The following is a 20,549-nucleotide window of genomic DNA, read 5'->3' as shown; positions in this document are numbered from 1 at the left end:
GCAGGCTGTAAGCTTTTGGTATTTCACCCATGAAACAATTTCTGTAAAACACAGGAGCCGAAAGACTGCTTTGACCTGAGATTGATGTAAGATAAAGACGGGCTATGAGGAAGAGGAGAGATTCTTTATTGATGTCAAGTAGACGAGGCGTTGTTATAATCACCCTTCTTCTTCATTGAGAACCGTCTGACACAAACATGTGTCTTTCTGCAGCAGATAGAGAGGCGGAGGGAGCTGAATGCTTTTGGTACAGTTTTGTGAGAGTGTGTACATACGTCTGTGTCAGCGTGACTTGGGAAAACTCGACAGCTGGGAGCTGGGTTGACTGCAGAGTAGAATGCTGCGCCTCTTCCCTTTCGGTTCTTTGGGTTATTTTCCCCGCTGCTTTTATTTCTGTCTGTTCACGGCCGCTCACATCAAAGTCGCCGCACACCACATACCACACAGCGAAAAGGCTCCGGGTTCCAACCTGCCGGCCGTCGACTCTAAATCTGCCGTCGGTGAGAATGTCAGTCTGAATGGTTGTTTGTCTCTATGTGTCACATGTGTGCCATATGTCCGCTCTGTGAAATACTGGTGACATGTCCAGGGTGTACTTCGCCTTTAGCCCAATGTCAACTGGGATTGGCCCCTGCCCCCCTCCCCGTGACCCTCAAAGGATAAACGGTATATCTGATGGATGGCTGACACTTCCTCTGAAAGCTCCTCGTACATTTGTACTTTATGATCTCCGAGAAGTGCCGTGTGAGTTACTCTGTACAGACTGGACCTTGTCACCCGTGTACCTTTGGGGACAACATATGCATTAAATAGCGAGCATCCAGTGTCTGGCTTGTAAGTAGAGCAGTTTGTGTTTGAAGACGTTTTTTTTTTTCTGTTTGGAGGCTGTTTGCTGCAGCTCGGGGAATGAAATGGACCTGAAAGTGGTACAAGCCTCTCAGGCACACCTCGACTGTACGTCTGATTGTGACTACACAGAGTGGAGCTGTGTCCCGTTGAAAGACGTTGAAGCCTGAGAGAGGGTTTTGAAAATAAAGTGGAGAAAGTCAAGTGTTGCTGGAAGTAGCCTATACCTTAATTCCCCGTCTTCCACAGTCCACTCACTTTGTATAAGCTGCTCAGAAAGTTCTTTAATCCTGCTCAGTCCACACTCTCTGAGATTATTAAATCTGCGTTGTTGTTGTGGTCTCCTGTCCTGGCTGATTTCATGTATTTCCTCCTGAACAAACCCAGCATGATTATTGGTGAAATCAACCCTGACTAATCACCCAAAATCCTCTCCACGGTGGTGAGCTCAAGAGCCTCTTTTTTTATCGCAGTCACTAAATATTTATGAAGCCTCCAAGCACGTTGTGGGTTGTTTTTAGTGACAGCGAGAACATGGAGGAAGTCTTCTGAGACTCTGATTCCTACTGCACATAAAAACTAGCTTGCAGCCTGACTCGTCTGTGAATATGCATGAGTTCCGTCGTGACTTGCAAGGAGGTAAATCGACCGAACACCAACCAACAAAGGCTGTTTCCTTTTTTCTTGCTCAAGGCATTAGCATCTTGTTGGGGTTAAAACATCTTCTGTTTCTCCTCAGGGATTGGAGGATTAGACACACAGGTACAGCTCAAAGGGGATGATGGTAGCGGAGGCTTTCACCGTTGCCGTGGCACCAGGTGAAGTAATCCGCACCATCCTATTGGTGGGTCGCTAAAGGAAACATCTTGACCGCCTCTTTTCGACAGCATTCAATGGCTCATTGACAGTGGGGAATGCGTGTGGTGAAATAGATGTATTGATATGAATGTCCAAGGAAGACATGAAAAGCTGCGCTCCTTCATGCCACACATGGTAAATATGCACAGGTTGTAAGATCTTTTTTTTTTTTTTAGGGCAGTCATTGGTTTTATGAGCATTTCCTCCAGAGCTCAAACAATTAGTTTAGTATTATACAGAAAATGAATCAAAAATGAGGATTTGCTGCTTTTCTTTGCAATACATGATGTGAGAACTGAATAGATTTGGGCTGATAAGACAAGGATTCTGAAGATGCCATCTTGGGTTTAGGCATCAGTCATCATTTGGACTGAAGTTAATTTGATGGCAGGTTGTTCAACCCTTTGTGCTCTCAAGATAGAGTCAACCTTTGACCCCGGAAACTGCACGTCCATTTGACTTAGATTCACTCGGCTGTGTGGTGGAGCAGATCGAAGCGGAGATCAGATCAATGCCTGTCAAAGAATGAAGGGACGGGGGGAGGCACGGAGAGCAGAGCGGGTTAAACCTCTGGAGGATACAAAGCGAGGCCTCATCAAAAGGAGCCAAAGTCAGGTGGAACCATCCAATATTGATGGAGAGAGGAGAGGGACGTGTGGCTGGTAGATGAGAGGAAGAGACTATTCGGACAGGTGTCTGACCACAAACACACATACTGACGCACATGTCCACACTCGCGCGCGCGCACACACACACCTGATATTGTTTCTTCCATATACTGAAAACGCCATTCCTGTTTGGGAAAGTGCTTGAATTTAGATTCTGTCACTAATAATATCCTCCTTTCATTTCCAGAATAAAGTCCTGAGCATTGATGGAGTCAAGGTGAAGCTCCAGGTAAGAGTTGTATTTCTCCCTGACAGTGAGCTGCGAGCTGGTGAGAAGACCTCTGGTCTCGGCCAGCGGGCAGGTCTTCACAATTTTGAAAACCAGACCTTATTCAGATGTAAATGTTTACTTTCTCTTTTGCTTCAGTACAAAAGCAAAATGGTCTAATGTCGCAGTTTATCTTAATCGAGCCCGCCACTCCCCTTAGGGTCCATGGGCACTGTGTTTTCCCTTTTGTACGTTTATGTCTGTCTGTTTGTTTTTTCATTCTGGATTCAGAGCACATTTCCCTTCAATGCCTTTGCTTTCTCTCTTGCACGTTGTCTCTCCTTAAGGGCCTCTTTTCATTTCAGCTTTAGCAGTTCCTTTAGCTTTTTACTATCATCTAGTTGATGCCTGTGCCCAATCGTATGATGAAGTCAACCACTGTCTCCGACCTTATTTTGTGAGGACATTCGATGATCCGGGCACAGAAAGTTGCAGAAAGATAATTAGGCTTTATCCATCTTCACACAACAACTCAGTATTGTTGTATGTTTGATATTTGTGTCAAACACACCAAGTAATTATATGAATCATCCCTAATGATCTTAATTAGGGGTTGAAAGAGATTGGGGCAAATTGCATCAACCACAGGAGGATTTTCATTAGTAACCATAATATTGACTGAGATCAATTTGAAGTAATGTAAATAATAATTAGAAGTTACCAATTTTGACTGGAGTCATCAGTTAGTAAGGGGTTGTTACACCACACTGTGCAGACTGTAAGCAGTATGAGCTGTGACCTTGCAGCGTCAGCAATCCATATTTTTATATTTACATCTATCTCAATTTTTAACAATAGATCAAATTATTTCGTGTAATGTAAAAACAACTGTGCACTTCCGCTCATTATTGATGTTTTATGGGCTGCAGCTTTGACTGTGTTGGTTCACTCTCATTGTTTTATTCTACCGTGTTTGGCTGTTTTTGGCAAAAAGCTTTCATAAACCCACAGCTGAGCATTTAGCAGCTTAATAGCCCGATCTTTCCACCAGGACCAAAATAGAGCAATAAGCAGAGTGAATATTAGACTTGATTTTCTACAGGTGGACATTAAAACAATAAATGCTAATGATGTTCCTTGTCTGCCAGATAAGCAAACCTTCTGGTGTTAATACTGTGTGAGTTATTGTTGCGTTGCAGCTTCAAGCTTTTGCCAGCGTGGACTTCATAAGACGGTGGACTGCTCAATACTCCCGTCAGTCTCATTGCCATATTCCAGATTCATCCAGTATCACAGGAGTCAACTGAATGGTTGGCTTTACAAGGAGCCGCGACAGACTGACGGAACTAACGGGAGAATTGTTAAAAAGATCGAAAAAATGATGTCACCGTCCTCTCTCGTTCTCTGCAGATCTGGGACACCGCCGGACAGGAGCGGTTCCGCAGTGTCACTCATGCCTACTACCGTGACGCCCATGGTGAGGCACTCACACACATACACACTAGAATACACTTTTGTGCTTATTGAAAAGTAAATCAACCTTTTTCTCAGTTGAAAAGCTAGTGTCCTGAAAAGATGATTATGGCCTCACTGTGGTACAGGGTTTAGTGTTTGTTTGGATGCGTGTACTGTAATTGCATCAGTGTTTCTGATTAGAGTATATATCCCATTCTTTTTGTGTACATAACGTGAAAATGTGTCTCAGGGAATTTTGTTTGGGCCCGTTGCTTCGCAGCGAAACAAAGTTATATTTCACGTGTAATTCACAGTCGCGTTGGGGTCGAGGTGTAGATGAGACTGTTTTTCTTGCTCTGTGCAATAATATCAGGCGCTGGAATTTTACTGCTCTTCTCCTGAGATGAAGGAGACAACACAGTCAGGATTCATGGCATTCTTTGATGATCAGTCATCACAGATGGGTGTGTGTTTGTGTATGAATATGCGTGTGTGTTTGTCTCCTTTTTTCATTGTGATGTCATTATTAGCAATGCAACATACAAAAAGCTCTAAACGGTAACGCTGGAGGCATGTATATTGAGAAAACTTTGAGCGATAAAAAACATGTACTGGTTTCTACATTTTTGTATCTTTTGTCACTCAGCAGGTGAGTTTATGTTTAATGAGGCAGCCAAGTAAAACAAAGATTGTGACTCTATTACACAGGACCAGGTGGACCCTGGAATACACGCAATTTTCTCATGATGACCATATCGCCACATCACACACACACACAAATCATAGACAGTAAATGATTCAATGAACAGCTCTACGCGAAAATGCTTCTGGGTGCCTGAAGGAGCGGCACAACTTTTCTCTGAGCAGGAGACTTGGCTTCTCTTCGTTCTTTTGGCGCTTTTTTTTTTTTTTTTTCTTTTGGCGATATTATTCACGCAGTGTTGCGGCGTGTGTTTGTCATCTTGTCACCTCATGTGCATGGACAATGCGTAACCTGGTTTGAGTTTTAATCTCTCGGCAGTCAGGGAAGTTTAATGCAAATTAAGCAGGAACAGTGTGAGTGGGTGTGACCCATTACATGCATGATTTAGTGAGTGTAAATGATGTGTCTGTGTATATCCTCATTATGCATGTCATGGGTTGACAATCAGTCTGCAGGATGACAGTGGGATTTATCCGTGTCTGTGTCCAGAGGGTAGGAGACCTTGAGAGACTTTTGGCAACGCCAGTTTCGGACACGACGACCATCTGAAAAACCACATCTCACATCTATGGAGTGTAGCTTTAAACTTTTTTACTTTACTCCACCACTGTGAAGAATTTCACAGGAGCCCGTTGCACTCTCTGCACCGTGGAGCACAGAGTTGCATCAAGAGTGTCCACGAATGGAGATGTGACTTTTTAGAAATTGCCTCTGGCATCAGTGGTGAGAAATATTCCAGATCTGAACGTGCAACTTTATTTGGCTGCCCTTGAGAGAATTATGGAAGCCTGACAGTTTCATGGGAAATTTTGACAAGCATTTTTACGTAAATGTTGCTGACTGTGATTCGCTGCAACTTTGTCTAATCTGAACAAACACCCGTCTCAGCAACAAGACTGTCAGTGAGCTTTTGAAGCTGTGCACAAAAGCTTCGGTGGTTTCCCCGGCTCTCAGTATGTTGTTCAAACAACAGCACATACATGTCAACCTTCCTGCTGTGTGCGCTCTTGACTGTCAGTCGTGAGCCTTCAAAAACCTCTGAACAGACTCAAGTATCTACACGTAAAGCACTTTTTCCCTTCCTTGTTTCCCAGCAGTGAACAGGTAATATGACACAGAGTAAACCTCACTGTTCTGTACATCTGTCTACATCATAGTGTCTCCGTGAAAATGCCTGCTGGCCTTGGACCAAACCACTGATCGATTGTACATGACTCTTTAAATGCTTTGTGTGGCAGAAGGTTAAAAAAATTAATGAACTGATAAATTGTCATTTGTAATGGTTTTCTCATCACCCTGTAGAATTTGAAAATGATGCACCCAAGCTGTATACAGGAAGATTTTTTTTCTTCGTCCCATCGCACTTGATTCTTAATGAAATAACCATAGTGTGGGCCATTGATCAATTCCAATTATGAAGTTGTCCTTGAAAGTTTTCTTGTAAACAAACAAACATAAGTTACACTGTTTACATCAATTAGCCTTTTTCTTCTCCACTGCCTTTGTTGGCACATTGGTGTTTTTGTTCGTGCGTTACTGCCATCAACTGTCAATGAAAAGAACAGCACGATATCAGAAATTATAGACTCTATATAAAGGAAAAACAGGGACGTAGTCATAAAAACATTACTCTATGACTTCACTCGCTCTTTTACCAAAGTAAAAGAGATGGATATGTTGCAGAACTATATACCACAGTCCAGTGAACGATGTTCTACTTGGGGTCCAAAAAAGACTTGGACCAGCTGTGGGTTACTTTAAAAGTTTTTACAGTTTATTACCGTTATATTTTATGACGTTGACAGTGACAGTATAATAAAAAAAAATGATCTGGAGGTAGTTCAGTTTAGAGAAGCATGACTTTAATCTCTTTTACATAGAACTTCCAAACGCTCATCCATGAAGCTGAGGATGATAAGGAGCTAACTGTCATTACCATAACTTTATTATTGGGGGGAGGGACAGCGCTGCAGTCGAAGAGAGACCAAAGTTAAAGTGGAGGAAGAGGACGCAATGAGAGAGACATGCAGAGAGGATTGTTGTAGATGTTGGTGGATCAGATATCAAGGCTCATTTCTTTTCTTTTGTTTGTTTCAATTTTCATCTTATGAAAATCTTGGTTTAGCTGATTTGTGTACACTGTGATAAAACAGAAAGAAAAGAAAGTTTAAGGCACAGTTAGGATAAAGAAAACTTGGCAATAAACAAGAAATGTAAATTACAGCTTCGCTGAGAGAGATTGTTGGATAAAAATAACAGTTTGCGAAACATTCCACCTGAACAGAAGGCCAGCAGTGTCCTGGATGACAAGATGTGGTGGTTGTGGGGATGATTAATGCTTTACAAGGAAAAGTAAAAGAAATAATGAAAACTATATCAATTCGTTTCTTATTGAGGCGGATTTACAAAAAACATGGTTGTCTGTTGAGCAACATCTAGAAGAGGCTTCATTTGGTCGTAATGTTTGACGCACTAACCTTGTAAAGGCAGTTGGCCTCATCATGCACTGTGTGTTTTGATGGAAAACATTCAGGCTCAAAATGGAATTTGAATCATAATAGTCACACAAACCATGATGTGTGTGGGAAAATAAAAATAACAAACCATGTGAAGTAGTGAGTTTTGGAAATGAACTGTGAGACACAGTCATGAACTCAACACAAAGTTGTCTCCAATCCCCACGGTTGTACTTCCATCTCTGTTGTCTTTTCTCTTTTCTCTTCGTGGTTGTCCTTGTTTTCACCTTAAAAAGCGTCTCACCAATTTGTCTCTTTCTCTTTTTTGTTGTAACGCATTTTATTCCTGCTACTGCTACTGCTTTCACAGCAAGTCTCTCTCCATTCGCAATCTCTTCTTTCTATTTCTTAACCCAAACCTCAATTTCACCGTTCCCTGTGCCACTAAATCTTGCGTATCATGACGCTTCTTCATTGAATCCCTTGTTTCCAGTGTTCAAAAGAAAACAGGTGACCTGCACATTTTACACACATTGAAACTAACAGATTTTTTGATTAAATAATTTCTTCACAAATAACAACTGAGACACTTATTTTACAGGATATTTGATACAGGTATGCATGAATCTGCACATATACTCTCTCAGCAAGCAGTCGCAGCAGTGTCGGGCTTCATGTGTCCTGACTTGAACCGTTGAAGAAGAGTGAGAAGCAACTACAAGACGAGTACAGCAGAGCTCAGGCTTTATTACACAGCTGTCAGTCTGTATCATGCTCATACTCTCTCTCACTGCCTCTTTAATATCTGCTCCGCTCTTAGAGCGTCACTCACCGACCGAGGCATCTGTGCAGTTCAAAAGGTCCTTTGGCTCTTTTCCTTCTCACTCATGCTGTTAAATGTAATACCTACAAAACACACATATGCACACTATTGAATATTACACTGTCACTGTTCCTATTATATGACTATGTGTGAATGCATTAAAGGGGAACTCCACCAATTGTATGTATCAAAATATGTTTACAATTCTTTGGCAGCACTTCTGCTTGTGTGACAAAAGTTGTATTAAGTCTTAAGTGGCTGCAGAAGGAGTTGCACCATGTCGGATCAATCGCCTTAAGACTTGAGTTCGGGTTTTTTGTAGCTAAAGACTTAATGTTTTTAAATGATATGTGGCACAACACATCAGAATCTTTGACCAAACTGTGTGTGATAGAGTTGTATTATGGGGAAACGTAAGCATCAGGTTTGGACAAGGAAAAAGGCTGCAACTGTTTATAATCCCCTATAGCAATCCCTTCTGATTTGGGCTACTATTATCTCTGATTCCAATTTATTTATTCGGAGGGGATGTATTAATTTGCAGGAAAGAATATGTTGCTTACAGTCACTGCATCATCAACACGCTGGTGCTCCGATAGTGAAGTTTACAGCTTCCTCTGTGGAAGAGTCTGTTTAGTGTCAAAACTTGGGCCAAATCCAAGCAGTACTCAAATATACTGCATCCTCAACCATATTGTTAGTTAAACAAAACTAACCCTCTTGACTCAGGTCTGTCTGACCTTTTCCTAAATGTGACACAAGACTATGTCAGGCCAAGAGAGAGAACTCAGTTTATTCTTCCTTGAGCTCAGAGCGAAATTAACTTTTCAGAATTTAATTTGAAAGGGAATTGAGACATCAGTCAAAGCCTTTGATCAAATTTCTACCAATCACACAGTTTTACTGTATGATATGATTCATATTCATTCATTGTCAAATGATTCCCTTTTCTCTGTTTCTTTCTTCAGCTCTGCTTCTGTTGTATGATGTCACGAACAAATCATCCTTCGACAACATACAGGTAGGGTTTTTTTTGTTGTTGTTTATCTGTATTCAATAACTGCGTAGTTGCTTTAATAAGAAGCCTCTCAATGATTTTGTGTCACAGCTAGTGTTACAGTTTCATCCCGTCTCTTCTTTTTCATTCTTTCAATGGAAAGACATTGTCATTCTTTCATAATAAAGAGGCAACTGACACCATAATTAGAAATTATTAAATTAACTTTACCTTTGCTCATCAGATGAATCAGATACATTTTGGTTAGATCACCATGTGGCCAGATCACGTGTGTTGGCAAAGAAGGCAAAATAACATCTGTTATTTCATTCATTATCGATGATACAGCTTTGAAATATGAAATTGCTCAACATCAGTAACCCACGTTTTCACCAAAAGTCCACGTGACAAATGGGAAGAGGAAAAACAGGAGAACGAAAAGCAGCAGAGTAGATGGAATGAATTTAGTGTGCTATAGCATGGTCTGCTCTTCGTCCAAACCTTCTTTTTTTTCTTACTTTGGACCAGAGGGACTGTTCAACTGTCCGTTCATCTGACAGACCTCCGACCCCCTCTTTCTCTCGCCACTGGACTCTAATGCCTACGAAGAGGGAAATCATTTATGATGTTAAATGTCACTTTGCGAGGCTGTTCTCTCCTTCTTCGACTCATACATTGGCAGTCAGAACCGGCAACACATATCGTAAATAACGTGTCAGTATTTAGCATTAACACTGCATTAGAAATCCCAGAGAGAATTGATGTTAACGTGACCTCTCCGGAGCTGCCTCCCCTCTGCTCTGTTTCTGCCCAGAGGACTGTACGTACCTTCCAATTGATTAAACTGAAGGTGAGTTATATTTTACGAGTCGCTGTGGGACAATACATCTCTTGTATTTGACCCATCCTTAGCTACCTCTGAACAGTGACACAGCCACACTGCGGCGCCCAAGGGACCATCTTCAATATCTGAAGCCTGTGTCTCGGTCAATATGAAGCAGTTCTTAAAGGACCGACCTACTCAAGACGCATGCTTGTGGAGCGTGGAGGGAAACCATCATGGAGTGAAGATGCTAAGTCAACACCGGGGAACCCTGGTGGGGTTTGAACAGTGCTGACCACTGATCCACTGCGGTGCCCCGTTCTGCTCGCTGGCACAGACTGTGAAATGACACTGGGAGCACTGAAAAACGGATTCGACGGTGAAGGTTGAAGCTCATAAGAATTTCCTGAGCACTGATGCAAAGGAAACCATTTAGTAGACCACAGAATTTTATTACCCACGCGATCAGATCGGCCGGATACACGGCTTCATAAACTGAGGCTTACGGTGAAAGATGCTTGTACAGAAACTGTGTTTTGAGACCATACAGGTCTATTTTTTCACGGTCTGTCCAGATTCCAAATCAGAGCACAATCCAATCTTGGCTGTCCAGAAATGTTCCCTTTATTGATCGAGCTGATTAAAAGAAAAACACAAATTTAATACAAAACCGACTTGACAAGGAATTTCATCGATTTTTTGGTTTGTTGATATATTACTTATGTAATTGGTTATAAAAAAAAAAGATTGCATCATGCATTGGTCTATAATGGCTCTGATTTATTCAGATGAGTGAGTTACCTTGTGACAAGTTTACCACAGGCTGTAAAAGGGCAGAAACAAATGAGAATGGGCAAAGCCCTCGAAGCAAATAAGGGGAAAAGAGGAAGAGAGGAACAGAGAGGTCAAACGCTTCCAATCAATGGAATTAATAATTCAAATATGAATCTATAATGTAAATATTATGAATTTGTTGACCCACTGCACTGAACCTGCCCTGCCCTGTCTTCTTGGAGGTTGGCAGAAACATTCTAAACGGCGCCACCATTCGTAGTCAGGACCATAAAATGGCACCTCCGTCCTCGTCCTCCGCCGTCCCACAGCTGTCACGTGGACTGAAGGTCGTGCCAGCTGGTGTCACGATGTCATCACACCTGCTGTTTCCTACTGCGTAGTAAATGCAGCCTGCGGCAGAGGTGGCTGGCAATTTTTCTCAACCGCTTTAATTGACGCTGGTCATCAGATGAAATGGCTCTTTCAGAGCAGCAGAGGGGCTGTTAAGGAGCAGGAGAGGTTATTCATCAGCAGTCTCCGCCAGAGCAATATGACGTGCCCGTCCACCCTGAGAGATCATTAAAGCGGGAAAGGTGCCTCTTTGGCTCCAGGTGTGAACAGCGGCTCAAGGAGAGCGGAAGGAGGGAGGGAGGGAGGGTGTCGGGGGAGGAGTGCAGGACCCGGAGGGAGGATGAGTAACAAACCGTCACTCATCTTAAACGGAAGTAATGAGACGGTGTGGCCACAGATGACATTTTAGCTCGTCCCGTCTCTTCGCGGCACGGTGCTTCAGGGCTCTGTTTTATACAATCACCTCAACCTCGACTGATGCAGACTCCTGTAGGATTGTCTCAGTGTGCACTTTCGTTGTCGGACTGTATATGGGCCAACTGTAAGTTGCAACAGGAATACCAGGCAGTAAAAAACACTATACCACGTTTGCACTTAATATAGATAAAAGAGACAGTCTTAAAAGAAAAGGAAACCCATGCGTTGCCAGTTAGCTTCTTCAGCTAAAAGGAGTTAAGGGCCCGTGGTACTTGCATGCTGACTCAGTTACAATGATTGAAAATGATAAATGAATTAATTTATTCATTGAAATGATAAATCACCTGTGTTTTTTCCTATGACAAATCAAAATGTCTCAGAAGATAAAAACCATTGTCTGTTCTTTATCTCTTCTGTGTTCTTTTACATTTTAGCATTTGGTGCAATTTCACCACTGACACTGTTGAAGTTTATTATTTGAAACCAAATCATCAGTGTGTGAGATTTCATGAGGCCCAGTGTGACACACGTCTTTCTCTGTCCTGCTTCTCCTTCTCCTCCTCCCTCCTTTATCGTCTCCACATCCCTCCGCCGTTCTCACGTCCAGTCAGCGTCTATTACAGCGAGGCGATATGCCTGTGGCAAGCTGCAGATGCCTGCTGGCACACTGCTGCCTAACTAGCTCTAACTCACGTTGATGAACGCTAATGGTGATGAATGTTGCTCTGAAGGAGGTGGAGAAATGAGAGGGGCAAATCATTCTCTCCGACCTCCGCCCTCAGACCTCCTCTGCGGTGTATCGCTGTCTCCTCTGAGACGTTAACGCCTTTGGAGCTGTCCATCATCTGGAGGAGAGTGAGATGTTAATTTAGGACAAGAGAGGCTCAGTTAAAACTCATCATCTTGTGCTCTGACACGCTACATCTAAAATATCAACTCCTTTCTCTTAGGTCGTATAAATTGTTAAAGGGGTATGAGAACAAAAGTGTTGTTACTCAAAATCTACATATGATTATGATTATTTCATGCTCCTATCTGGGTCAGAGAGTTATTGAGGGATTTCATGGTCATCGTCAATCTTTTCTCCTTTTTTTTTGGTAAGCCTCTGTAGCAGAAATACACGAGCCATTTAGTTATAAGATGAATGTCTTCATGTCTGAAGTGGTGTTTCAGGGAGACTACAAGAGTCAATTTGGGCCTCTGCCGCAAATCATTTGTCTGGGTGGCTCTGTTAGAAAGCAGCCTGGCTCTCGTGGCGCAGTCATTCAGAGCAAGAACCATTCGCTGTTGATGGTAATCGGAGAGCTTGTCAAATCAGAACGATTCATCTGTGAATTAACCTGCATTTCCTGAAACGCAGTATTTAAAGACGGAAGATGACCGCTCTGGTGATTGGAGAGATTCTAGCTGACGTAAGATAGTGTCCTCGTTAGAAAAAAAAACTATAATTGTTGCTGAACCTGCCCTTTTAACTGCATGCCAAAAAAAAAATCTTGCATTCTTTCTCATAACATTAGAATTGATCGGCGCTCTGCCAGCGATCCATGTGAAGCAGTCTCATAAGACACAATCTGACTCTGACTCTTCAGATCAATAGCTCTAACCTAGATGAAATCCTCAGGTCATGCCCTGTTATGATGTGGCCTTTGCCCAATTACCAGTCCTGGCACAGGGACGATGCGTGTGCGTCGTGCAATCGTGTAACTGTGACTTCACGACATTGCTGTCGCGGCTGCGGGATGTATACAGCGGAAACGCAGTGACAGAAATGAGTCCCTCACCAGCGTGTCTTCGTTCATCTCTCGCAGTCAATCCCCGGCCCGGGGGCATGGGGCCGCTTCAGATGACTAACTGTTACTTAAATGTCATGGCACCACCGCACCAGATGGCGCCGAGAGAAACTGTTAGTAAATAATGCAAGAATGTGAACTCAAACACCATTCACTTTTGATCAGCGGAGATATTTTAGGAGTGACGCGTTTTTCAAAGTGTTTTATGAAAAAATCTTTCATCGATTATTCCCCGCCACCAGCCTCTTTACAAGTTAGTGAGGGCGTGGCCTGGCTGCAGTGATCCATTCATTACAACCGTTAATTCGCCGTCCTCCATGGAACATTGTTAGTATGTCGGCTCTATTCCTTCACTAGATCGCTGCCTGTCTGTCCAAGACGTACATGACGCAGCAGTGGAGCGTAGCTCTGCAGAAGCAAAGTGTCGGGAAGAGAGGACAATTCATCTGTGTTGAGGCGGCTACTTCCCATTCACATCTACTATGACTTTCATGTCAGCTGCAAAATGACACAACAGATGAGACACGCGTATGTGACACTTAGAAAAATGGAGAGCACGTAAAAAGAAGGGCCGCCTCCCCTCCAACATCTCTCCGCTCTTTGTTACACAAGGAGTCGCGTCCGTCTGTGCCTTTAATGATTCTCCCAGTTTGTTTAGAAGCTTTTTACTTGTGAGGGGGCTGACAAAGGTCAAAGCCTTTCAGACGGACAGGTATTGGCATTCCCCCCCAAAAATATATATGTAGTATATATATTTCAATGAATTGATGAGGTAATTAGCATGTGAAAGGTAGAAATGTTCAAGGGTGGAGAATTTGAAAACCATCAGTCCCAGTGAATACGTCAGGAACAGCAGGTTCAGGGAACATATGGGATCCCTCTAAATACCATTGATGTAAACTCTGTTATTCTTCCTTTGTTTTTCCTTTTTGTTCTTCAGTTACATTTTGTTCTCGATCAAAGAAAAGTATTATTAATATTTCACAGAAACAATTACAGTACAGCACAAATACAAATACTTTGTTTTTCTGTCACACTGTTTTATCTCTAACTGGCGTGAGCGAAAAAAGGAATCTTTATTTTTGTTGTGGTTACTCTTTTATCACAGCGCTGCTATCCCTTTGTTGTCCAGGCAGACAGACCTCACAGCTTTTATTTGAGTTAGAAAGGGTGTTAAAGGGATTTGAATTATTCAATATGTACTGTATGAACAGAAGAGCAAGTGGCTTCTTCAAAAAGTTTAGGTGGCTTTTATATAAACTCACGATGAAGAACAACTATAACTATGTTAATATATAATTTGTCTGAACCATAATGAATTTCTGATCCCAAACAAATGTAGCCGAAACCCAAATCTGTTAATTCAGCAATATTAATGGATTGTGGAGAGTAATTCTGACATTGTTTCTCCTCTGTTTTGTTTAGTTCAGCTGCATAAGTTTCAACTGTTGAAGCCTCAAAACCTCTGCAACAACAAAAAAAGATGTGCTTCTCTTGGAGGAGAGTGGCAGGAGACACTACTAGATGAAAGTGGTAAAAAAAAAGTGATTAGTAGTATAATCATAAATTAATTTACAGATGCAGTGATAAAATATAGCGATGATGATGTAATCGGGAGTGAGCTTGAGCTTGGAAACTTTAGGACATGCAGGATATTATGTTTTTTTGACCTTGAATAAATTCTGCATTTGCTGCACCTTATGCAAAGACCTTTATTGTAAGAAAGAATCTTTACAACTTCTTCGAAAAACACACACTCTGCATCAGTGTCTCAAAGTCAGTAGACCCTTCTTCGCTTTTTAGGTGTTTTGAGATTTTTTCTTATTCTTCAATTTATCATGAAAAACAAATTACAATAATTTGTCATTTAAAATAATACGTGTCCTAGAGACGATGAATGCATTGGATATTTACATGGACGTTTTTTTAAAGGGAGGAATTGTGTTAACATTGGCTGACATGAGGACTGACAAGATATCAGCTTGATTGACAGGAAGGCACAGAGGCCCACACCCCCCTGTGACACAAAGAACACGTCTCTGGAAACGGTTGGCAAAGATGTCACCGAGCATGTCATGATAATGGTGTGTGTGTGTGTGTGTGTGGGGGGGGGGGGGTGTGTGTGTGTGTGTGTGTGTGTGTGTGTGTGTGTGTGTGTGTGTTTGTGTGTGTGTGTGTGTGTGTGTGTGTGTGTGTGTGTGTGTGTGTGTGTGTGTATGTGTGTGTGTGTGTGTGTGTGTGTGTGCGTTTGTGCGTGCGCGTGGAAAAACACGCGAACCTCTGCACCTACATTCCTGTCACGAGGTTAGATGGTACGTGGATCGATTTCTTATCATGAAAATGTACAAACGTGGCACGATCGTTTATATTTCCTCCGCAGCTCTGACACCTTTCCGAAACCTCACTGGAAATTTTTCGCTCACCATGTCTTTCTCTCCATAATGTATTGAAGACATTCAATTATTCATTTCCCTTTTCATATTCATACAGTTTTTCAATTCGTAGAAATAGGAATGCATTAACAAGGCACTGCCAGAGTTTGTGAACTCTGACTTCGTCTTGACCACTTGCCAAAAATGCACCAATTTTACCTGTGCTTTCCTCACTGTCATAGTGGACTGTAGTACATGTCTGTTACACACTCTCTCACTCGCATATGAATTAGAGAAAGGACCCATTTGTTTAAACAGGTTCATTTAACGCAGCTCGAAACTGAGTAAACTTGGCACCGGCTGAAAGAGACACGCAGGTTGTGTGCTGAGTGCTGAGAGGAGTGAGGACAGCTCCTCTGTACACGTCTCACTCTCATCCCTGCTCATGTTCCCTCTGACTGCAGCTTCTCAAAGCACATCAGTCATCCCGACATGTCTCACACCCAGGTTTTCTGGCAGACAGGCCCGTCAGCTGCTCTATTATGAACATGAAAGCCTTTCTCTTGCCCGTCAGGCCACAGAAATCAGCTTACAAGGTTGATATTGTGTGTGTGTGTGTGTCTGTGTGTGTGTGTGTGTGTGCGTGCGTGCACTAATTCTGGCGCAAGCCGTAGAAGCATTTTTGTTTTAAATATATCAAATATGGCTTATCGATTTGTCGTGCACGTGCACGAATGTGTGAATGCACACAGAGCGCGAGTGCGACAGGATTTCTCTGCGTCTCTCCGCCTTCGTGCCAGACAGCGACAGGGTGTCACTCCGTTCAGCTCAGCTGCCTCGCGGAGCTTAAACCTCCTCTCAGGGGAGAAGCCCTACTTCCTCCCCGCGCTCCTCAGGGTCGGCTCGGTTCTGACTCTGCCCGCTGGTGGGAGCAGACGTCTCCACCACGTCAGCTGCTGTAATACTCTGATCAAAGTTTGTCAAGAATGGCATTGTCACCCGTGGCAAATGTGCTTCGGCAAAAGTGCAACAGAGGGAAAGTTTAATGATGTGGAAAGACACCGCCGGGAAATTCATTATTGTACTCAAGGCGAGTATGAGGATGAGTAACAGGATGAGGAGAGATTCTGTACAGAGTTGGGAATTTTGTTGTTCGTGTCCGGAACACATTGGGGAGTTCAAGGATAAGGGGGATATGGGAAACACAGACAATAGATCTCTTCAGAGAGGGGCCCTTTGAATTGCTCACATGTATCTTATAATGCCAAATGGTTGAAATTATGATTTTTCATTGTTTTTTTGTCTTTAAGAATTTTGTAATCAAAGTTATTTCCTTTTTCTACTTCACTTCAATGCCACCGTGTCAGATATGAAGCAGTCTGAGAAGAGCTCCCCCTGAATATTAAAATATGTTTTTCTATACAATACTTGTATATAAAAAAAAAAGTTGAACATGTTTGGTCATATGTGTTTTCTTTGAAGTACATATGACAACACAAATGGTGTTATCCGAATTTTATAGTAAAATTTTACACAACAAAGGTGTGTACCTTTCTCAGACCTTCCTATGTGTTTTAAAAAAGCTGAAATGTCGTTATGATTTTAAAACTGATTGCGCAGTGAAATGGTGATAGAAAAACGACACCATCCCCCATGAGTGCATGTCATTCTCTTGGCTCCCGGGTCGCGGTTTTTCGTGGAAAAATGGCACCTCGTTTTTTGCTGCCAGAAAAATACTACAACAACAAGAAAACAAGTATTCAGGGACACCTGCCAGCTTATCGCAAACACTCCGTCAGCAATAGCCGACCTGGTTTGTGTCGTGTCGTGTCCTGGAGTAGAACACAGTCAGGCTTTCTCTTCTCGGTGACAACAAAGGAAAAACAGATACAAGGCCACATCAGAAGTACCCATTGACAACTTGTCTCAGCAATGTCACGACGCAGCCGCCGGCAGCTGTCTACCTGGCTTTCATCCTCCTTCCTCTCCGATACAGATCCTTCAGTCTTTGTCTCGTCTTTCACTGTCAATGTCGGCCTCTCTGTCTTGCTGCCTGTTGGCACCCTCTCTGTCTCCGTCACATCACTCTCTCTCGCTCTCTGCCATTGCATCGCCGTCTCTTACGTCTACAGTTGAGCAGGCAGTGTGAATTTCATCAGTGCGTTTGGCATATAAGCTTCATTAGATTAAATATCTACCCTCAGAGTGACATTTGAATTCAGCAGAGGTCTAGAGAACATGCTACATCAAAAGTGCTGTCTGAGGATTGGGAATGGAGCAGCTGAATTCAATTGCTTCAGGAAAATGTCCGGATCTCAGTGCATGTCTGAAAGCAGCTTAAATTAATTTGAATTCATTCATTCAAATTACCAGACTCACTCTGCAAAGATAAATTCTCTCACGCGTTCACTCGCTCACTCAAGGGATAATCAAATTGACTGTGTTGTTGAAGTTTTGCTGTCTTTTTTAGCCATTGCATAGAGAATTAAACTCTCCAGCACGGAGGTGACAATGGCATCATCTGGAATCAATGGTTGTATCTGTGAAGTGGCGCGTGGGCAATGTGCTCTGAACAGCTGAATGATTTGATTACAAGCTCTGATTTGTCAGCGGTAATCGCGGCATATGGAGAAAATCCATTTAAAGGCTGGTTGTCAGCTCAGGGAGGATGTGCGGAGGTTTCTCTTGACTCCTTGTGGGAGGATGAAAGGTGAGCGATCGCTGAGCGATAACTTTCTGTAACAAAGGCCACATATGCTGATACGTCACCTCGTGCAAACAAGACTATTTTTAAAAGATGCTCAAACTTTGATGAGCGCCAGCGACGGCAGTCGGCCAGGATAAGCAACATCATCACAACATGATTGGAAACATTCGCAAAAAAGTTGAATTATGTATGAAGCAATTAGCCTCATGCAAAGTGCTCCTCGCATAACATTTCGCCCCCCTCAGCACTGGCGATGCAAATTCAAACAACCCGACTGAATCTTTTTTTTCCCCCAGCTTTCTCAGAATAGCGCAGGGTCGGGGCCACACCTTTCTCCGAACGTTCCTCTAAACTCGTCCTTACCCTAACCCTGATGAACTGTTGGTTTACAGTAAAGCGCTGGTTCGCGTGCTGTTGGAGCTCATACAGTCAGAAGAACCTTTTGCTCCCCTGAAACCGCTTTATATTTCCCCTGTGTGAATGTTGTAGTTAAAACAGGAAGGAGTCAACAGTGTTGATTAAACTGTTCATTACAGTAACACTCTCTCTCCTTGCCTCAGTGTCACCGTCTGCACGTGTTTTCTTCCTTCTCCCATATTCATCTAAATGCTGTGGTCGCCCACACTTTCCTCCCCCTCTTTATTCATGTCGTTAGATTTAATGCTCGGGCTCGTCCTTGTCAAGTCCCAGAGAAGGTTTTCTTTTCCTGAAGCCCTTTTTTGTGCTTATTACAAGTTTTTAAGTTTTTATGCTCCATAATGTCTTTTTGTTTCTCTAACCGCTGCACATGTTCCCTTTCTTTCGTCCCCTTGTCCTGTGTTGTAACCAGGCATGGCTGACTGAGATCCATGAATACGCCCAACAGGATGTGGTGCTCATGCTGCTTGGAAACAAGGCAAGGCATTATGGGAAATATTTGTGATTGTACATAGACATACAATAGAGCCAACCAGTACTAGTCTAGATAGATGCACTGTAGGGCCGGGAGTTAAATTTCAATATTTTATTTGGGAGGAGCTGAATATGTATGAAAAAAATAAGCAATAACCATAAGCAAATTCGTAGTGAATACTTGATCGTATTCCTCTGTACTATAGCACGCCATTGTTGTCAAAGACCTACATTAAATGCATAGTTAAGATGAGTCTTGGTCGCTTGTCGCTGAGTGCTTTGTTCCTTCATTACAATCGATATGGGCTCTCTCTCTTGAATCAGTGCCACATTCCCCATCTCGTCAAAGTAAATATTCACTTGCTCAACAAATCCATGGCTGAAAGACTTTAATTTGTTTGAATAACATTTGCTTGAATTTCAGGCGTGTTATTGGTTTTATTCAGCCTTTTTCTTTTTTGCAAAAATGATAATATACATTTATCAGACATTCTTTAACATTACATGTTTAGTTGGAATGAATGGGGGAGAGCCACAGATAATGTTGGTTCATGAAGGACCTTTACACACAACCAGTTTGCTGGTTTTGCTTTTGGATTCATTGACCATAACATAAATTTAGAATATCGCCAAGTACGCACAAATGTATATATGACACATGACAATACCTGTCAAAGACATTTGAATAAAAAAACATTTCTGCCGTGGAGCGCGTGCGTGTGTTGTGGTTTTAGCACTGCTATCATTATGTGATCTTTTTCTCCCTGTGTCCCCAGGCGGATGCTACACATGACAGGGTGGTGAAGAGAGAGGATGGAGAGAGGCTGGCTAAGGTAAAGAAAATTTTATTAAATTTTCAAAAGGTATTGGTATGACCCTTTGGACGAGAAGTTATGAATATTATTGAACAGTTTGAATGATCTAGTCAAAAAGATAAGACAAAGACATACTGCACACTTCAGATATGGAGATAATGAACATTTACAGTATAAATTCCTGCCATATGGGTCATCATTCAAAAAAAGTTTTAGTATCTGCCGCAAACCATGTCAGTTGTAATCAGATTCACAGTCCTTGATCCGGTGATTAACAGGAGCACAGCTACAAATGCAGCCACCACACACTGAAACACATGTGATAGTGGAATTCCTCTTTCATCAATCTGCTGGACTGCTGCTGCTTCACAGCGTGGCCCCCAAAACAAGTAGCAAACAGCCAAGTGTCTCTCTGGAGGTGGGAGCAGTAAAGTGCCCGTCAAGTGTGTAACTTAAGGCTCAGCCTGGGAGGGACAAAACGAGCACATCAGTTATCATCAGTGAAAGCTGAGACAAATTCCTCTGCAGAGGAAAAATGGATCATTTCGGAGCTGAATTTATCCAACATGAAACAGGATCAGAGCCAAACTGCTGT

General features: G+C 42.5%; 1 protein-coding gene across 6 annotated transcripts in view; it reads left to right on the top strand.

Annotated features, from left to right (window-relative positions):
* LOC118288435 (ras-related protein Rab-26-like) overlaps positions 1-20,549 on the top strand; it is a 54,134-nt gene that overhangs the window by 31,178 nt on the left and 2,407 nt on the right. For all 6 annotated transcript variants that reach the window (XM_035614528.2, XM_035614526.2, XM_035614522.2 and 3 more), the window contains 5 exons: positions 2,560-2,601; positions 3,991-4,057; positions 8,986-9,038; positions 19,078-19,143; positions 19,916-19,972. In XM_035614528.2, coding sequence (XP_035470421.1) covers positions 2,560-2,601; positions 3,991-4,057; positions 8,986-9,038; positions 19,078-19,143; positions 19,916-19,972 — 285 coding nt within the window. The remainder of the gene's footprint in view (positions 1-2,559; positions 2,602-3,990; positions 4,058-8,985; positions 9,039-19,077; positions 19,144-19,915; positions 19,973-20,549) is intronic.

The sequence above is a fragment of the Scophthalmus maximus genome, chromosome 17 (assembly GCF_022379125.1).
Source record: "Scophthalmus maximus strain ysfricsl-2021 chromosome 17, ASM2237912v1, whole genome shotgun sequence".
In the NCBI taxonomy this organism is placed as follows: domain Eukaryota; kingdom Metazoa; phylum Chordata; class Actinopteri; order Pleuronectiformes; family Scophthalmidae; genus Scophthalmus; species Scophthalmus maximus.
This window is presented reverse-complemented; position numbering and strand designations above follow the sequence as displayed.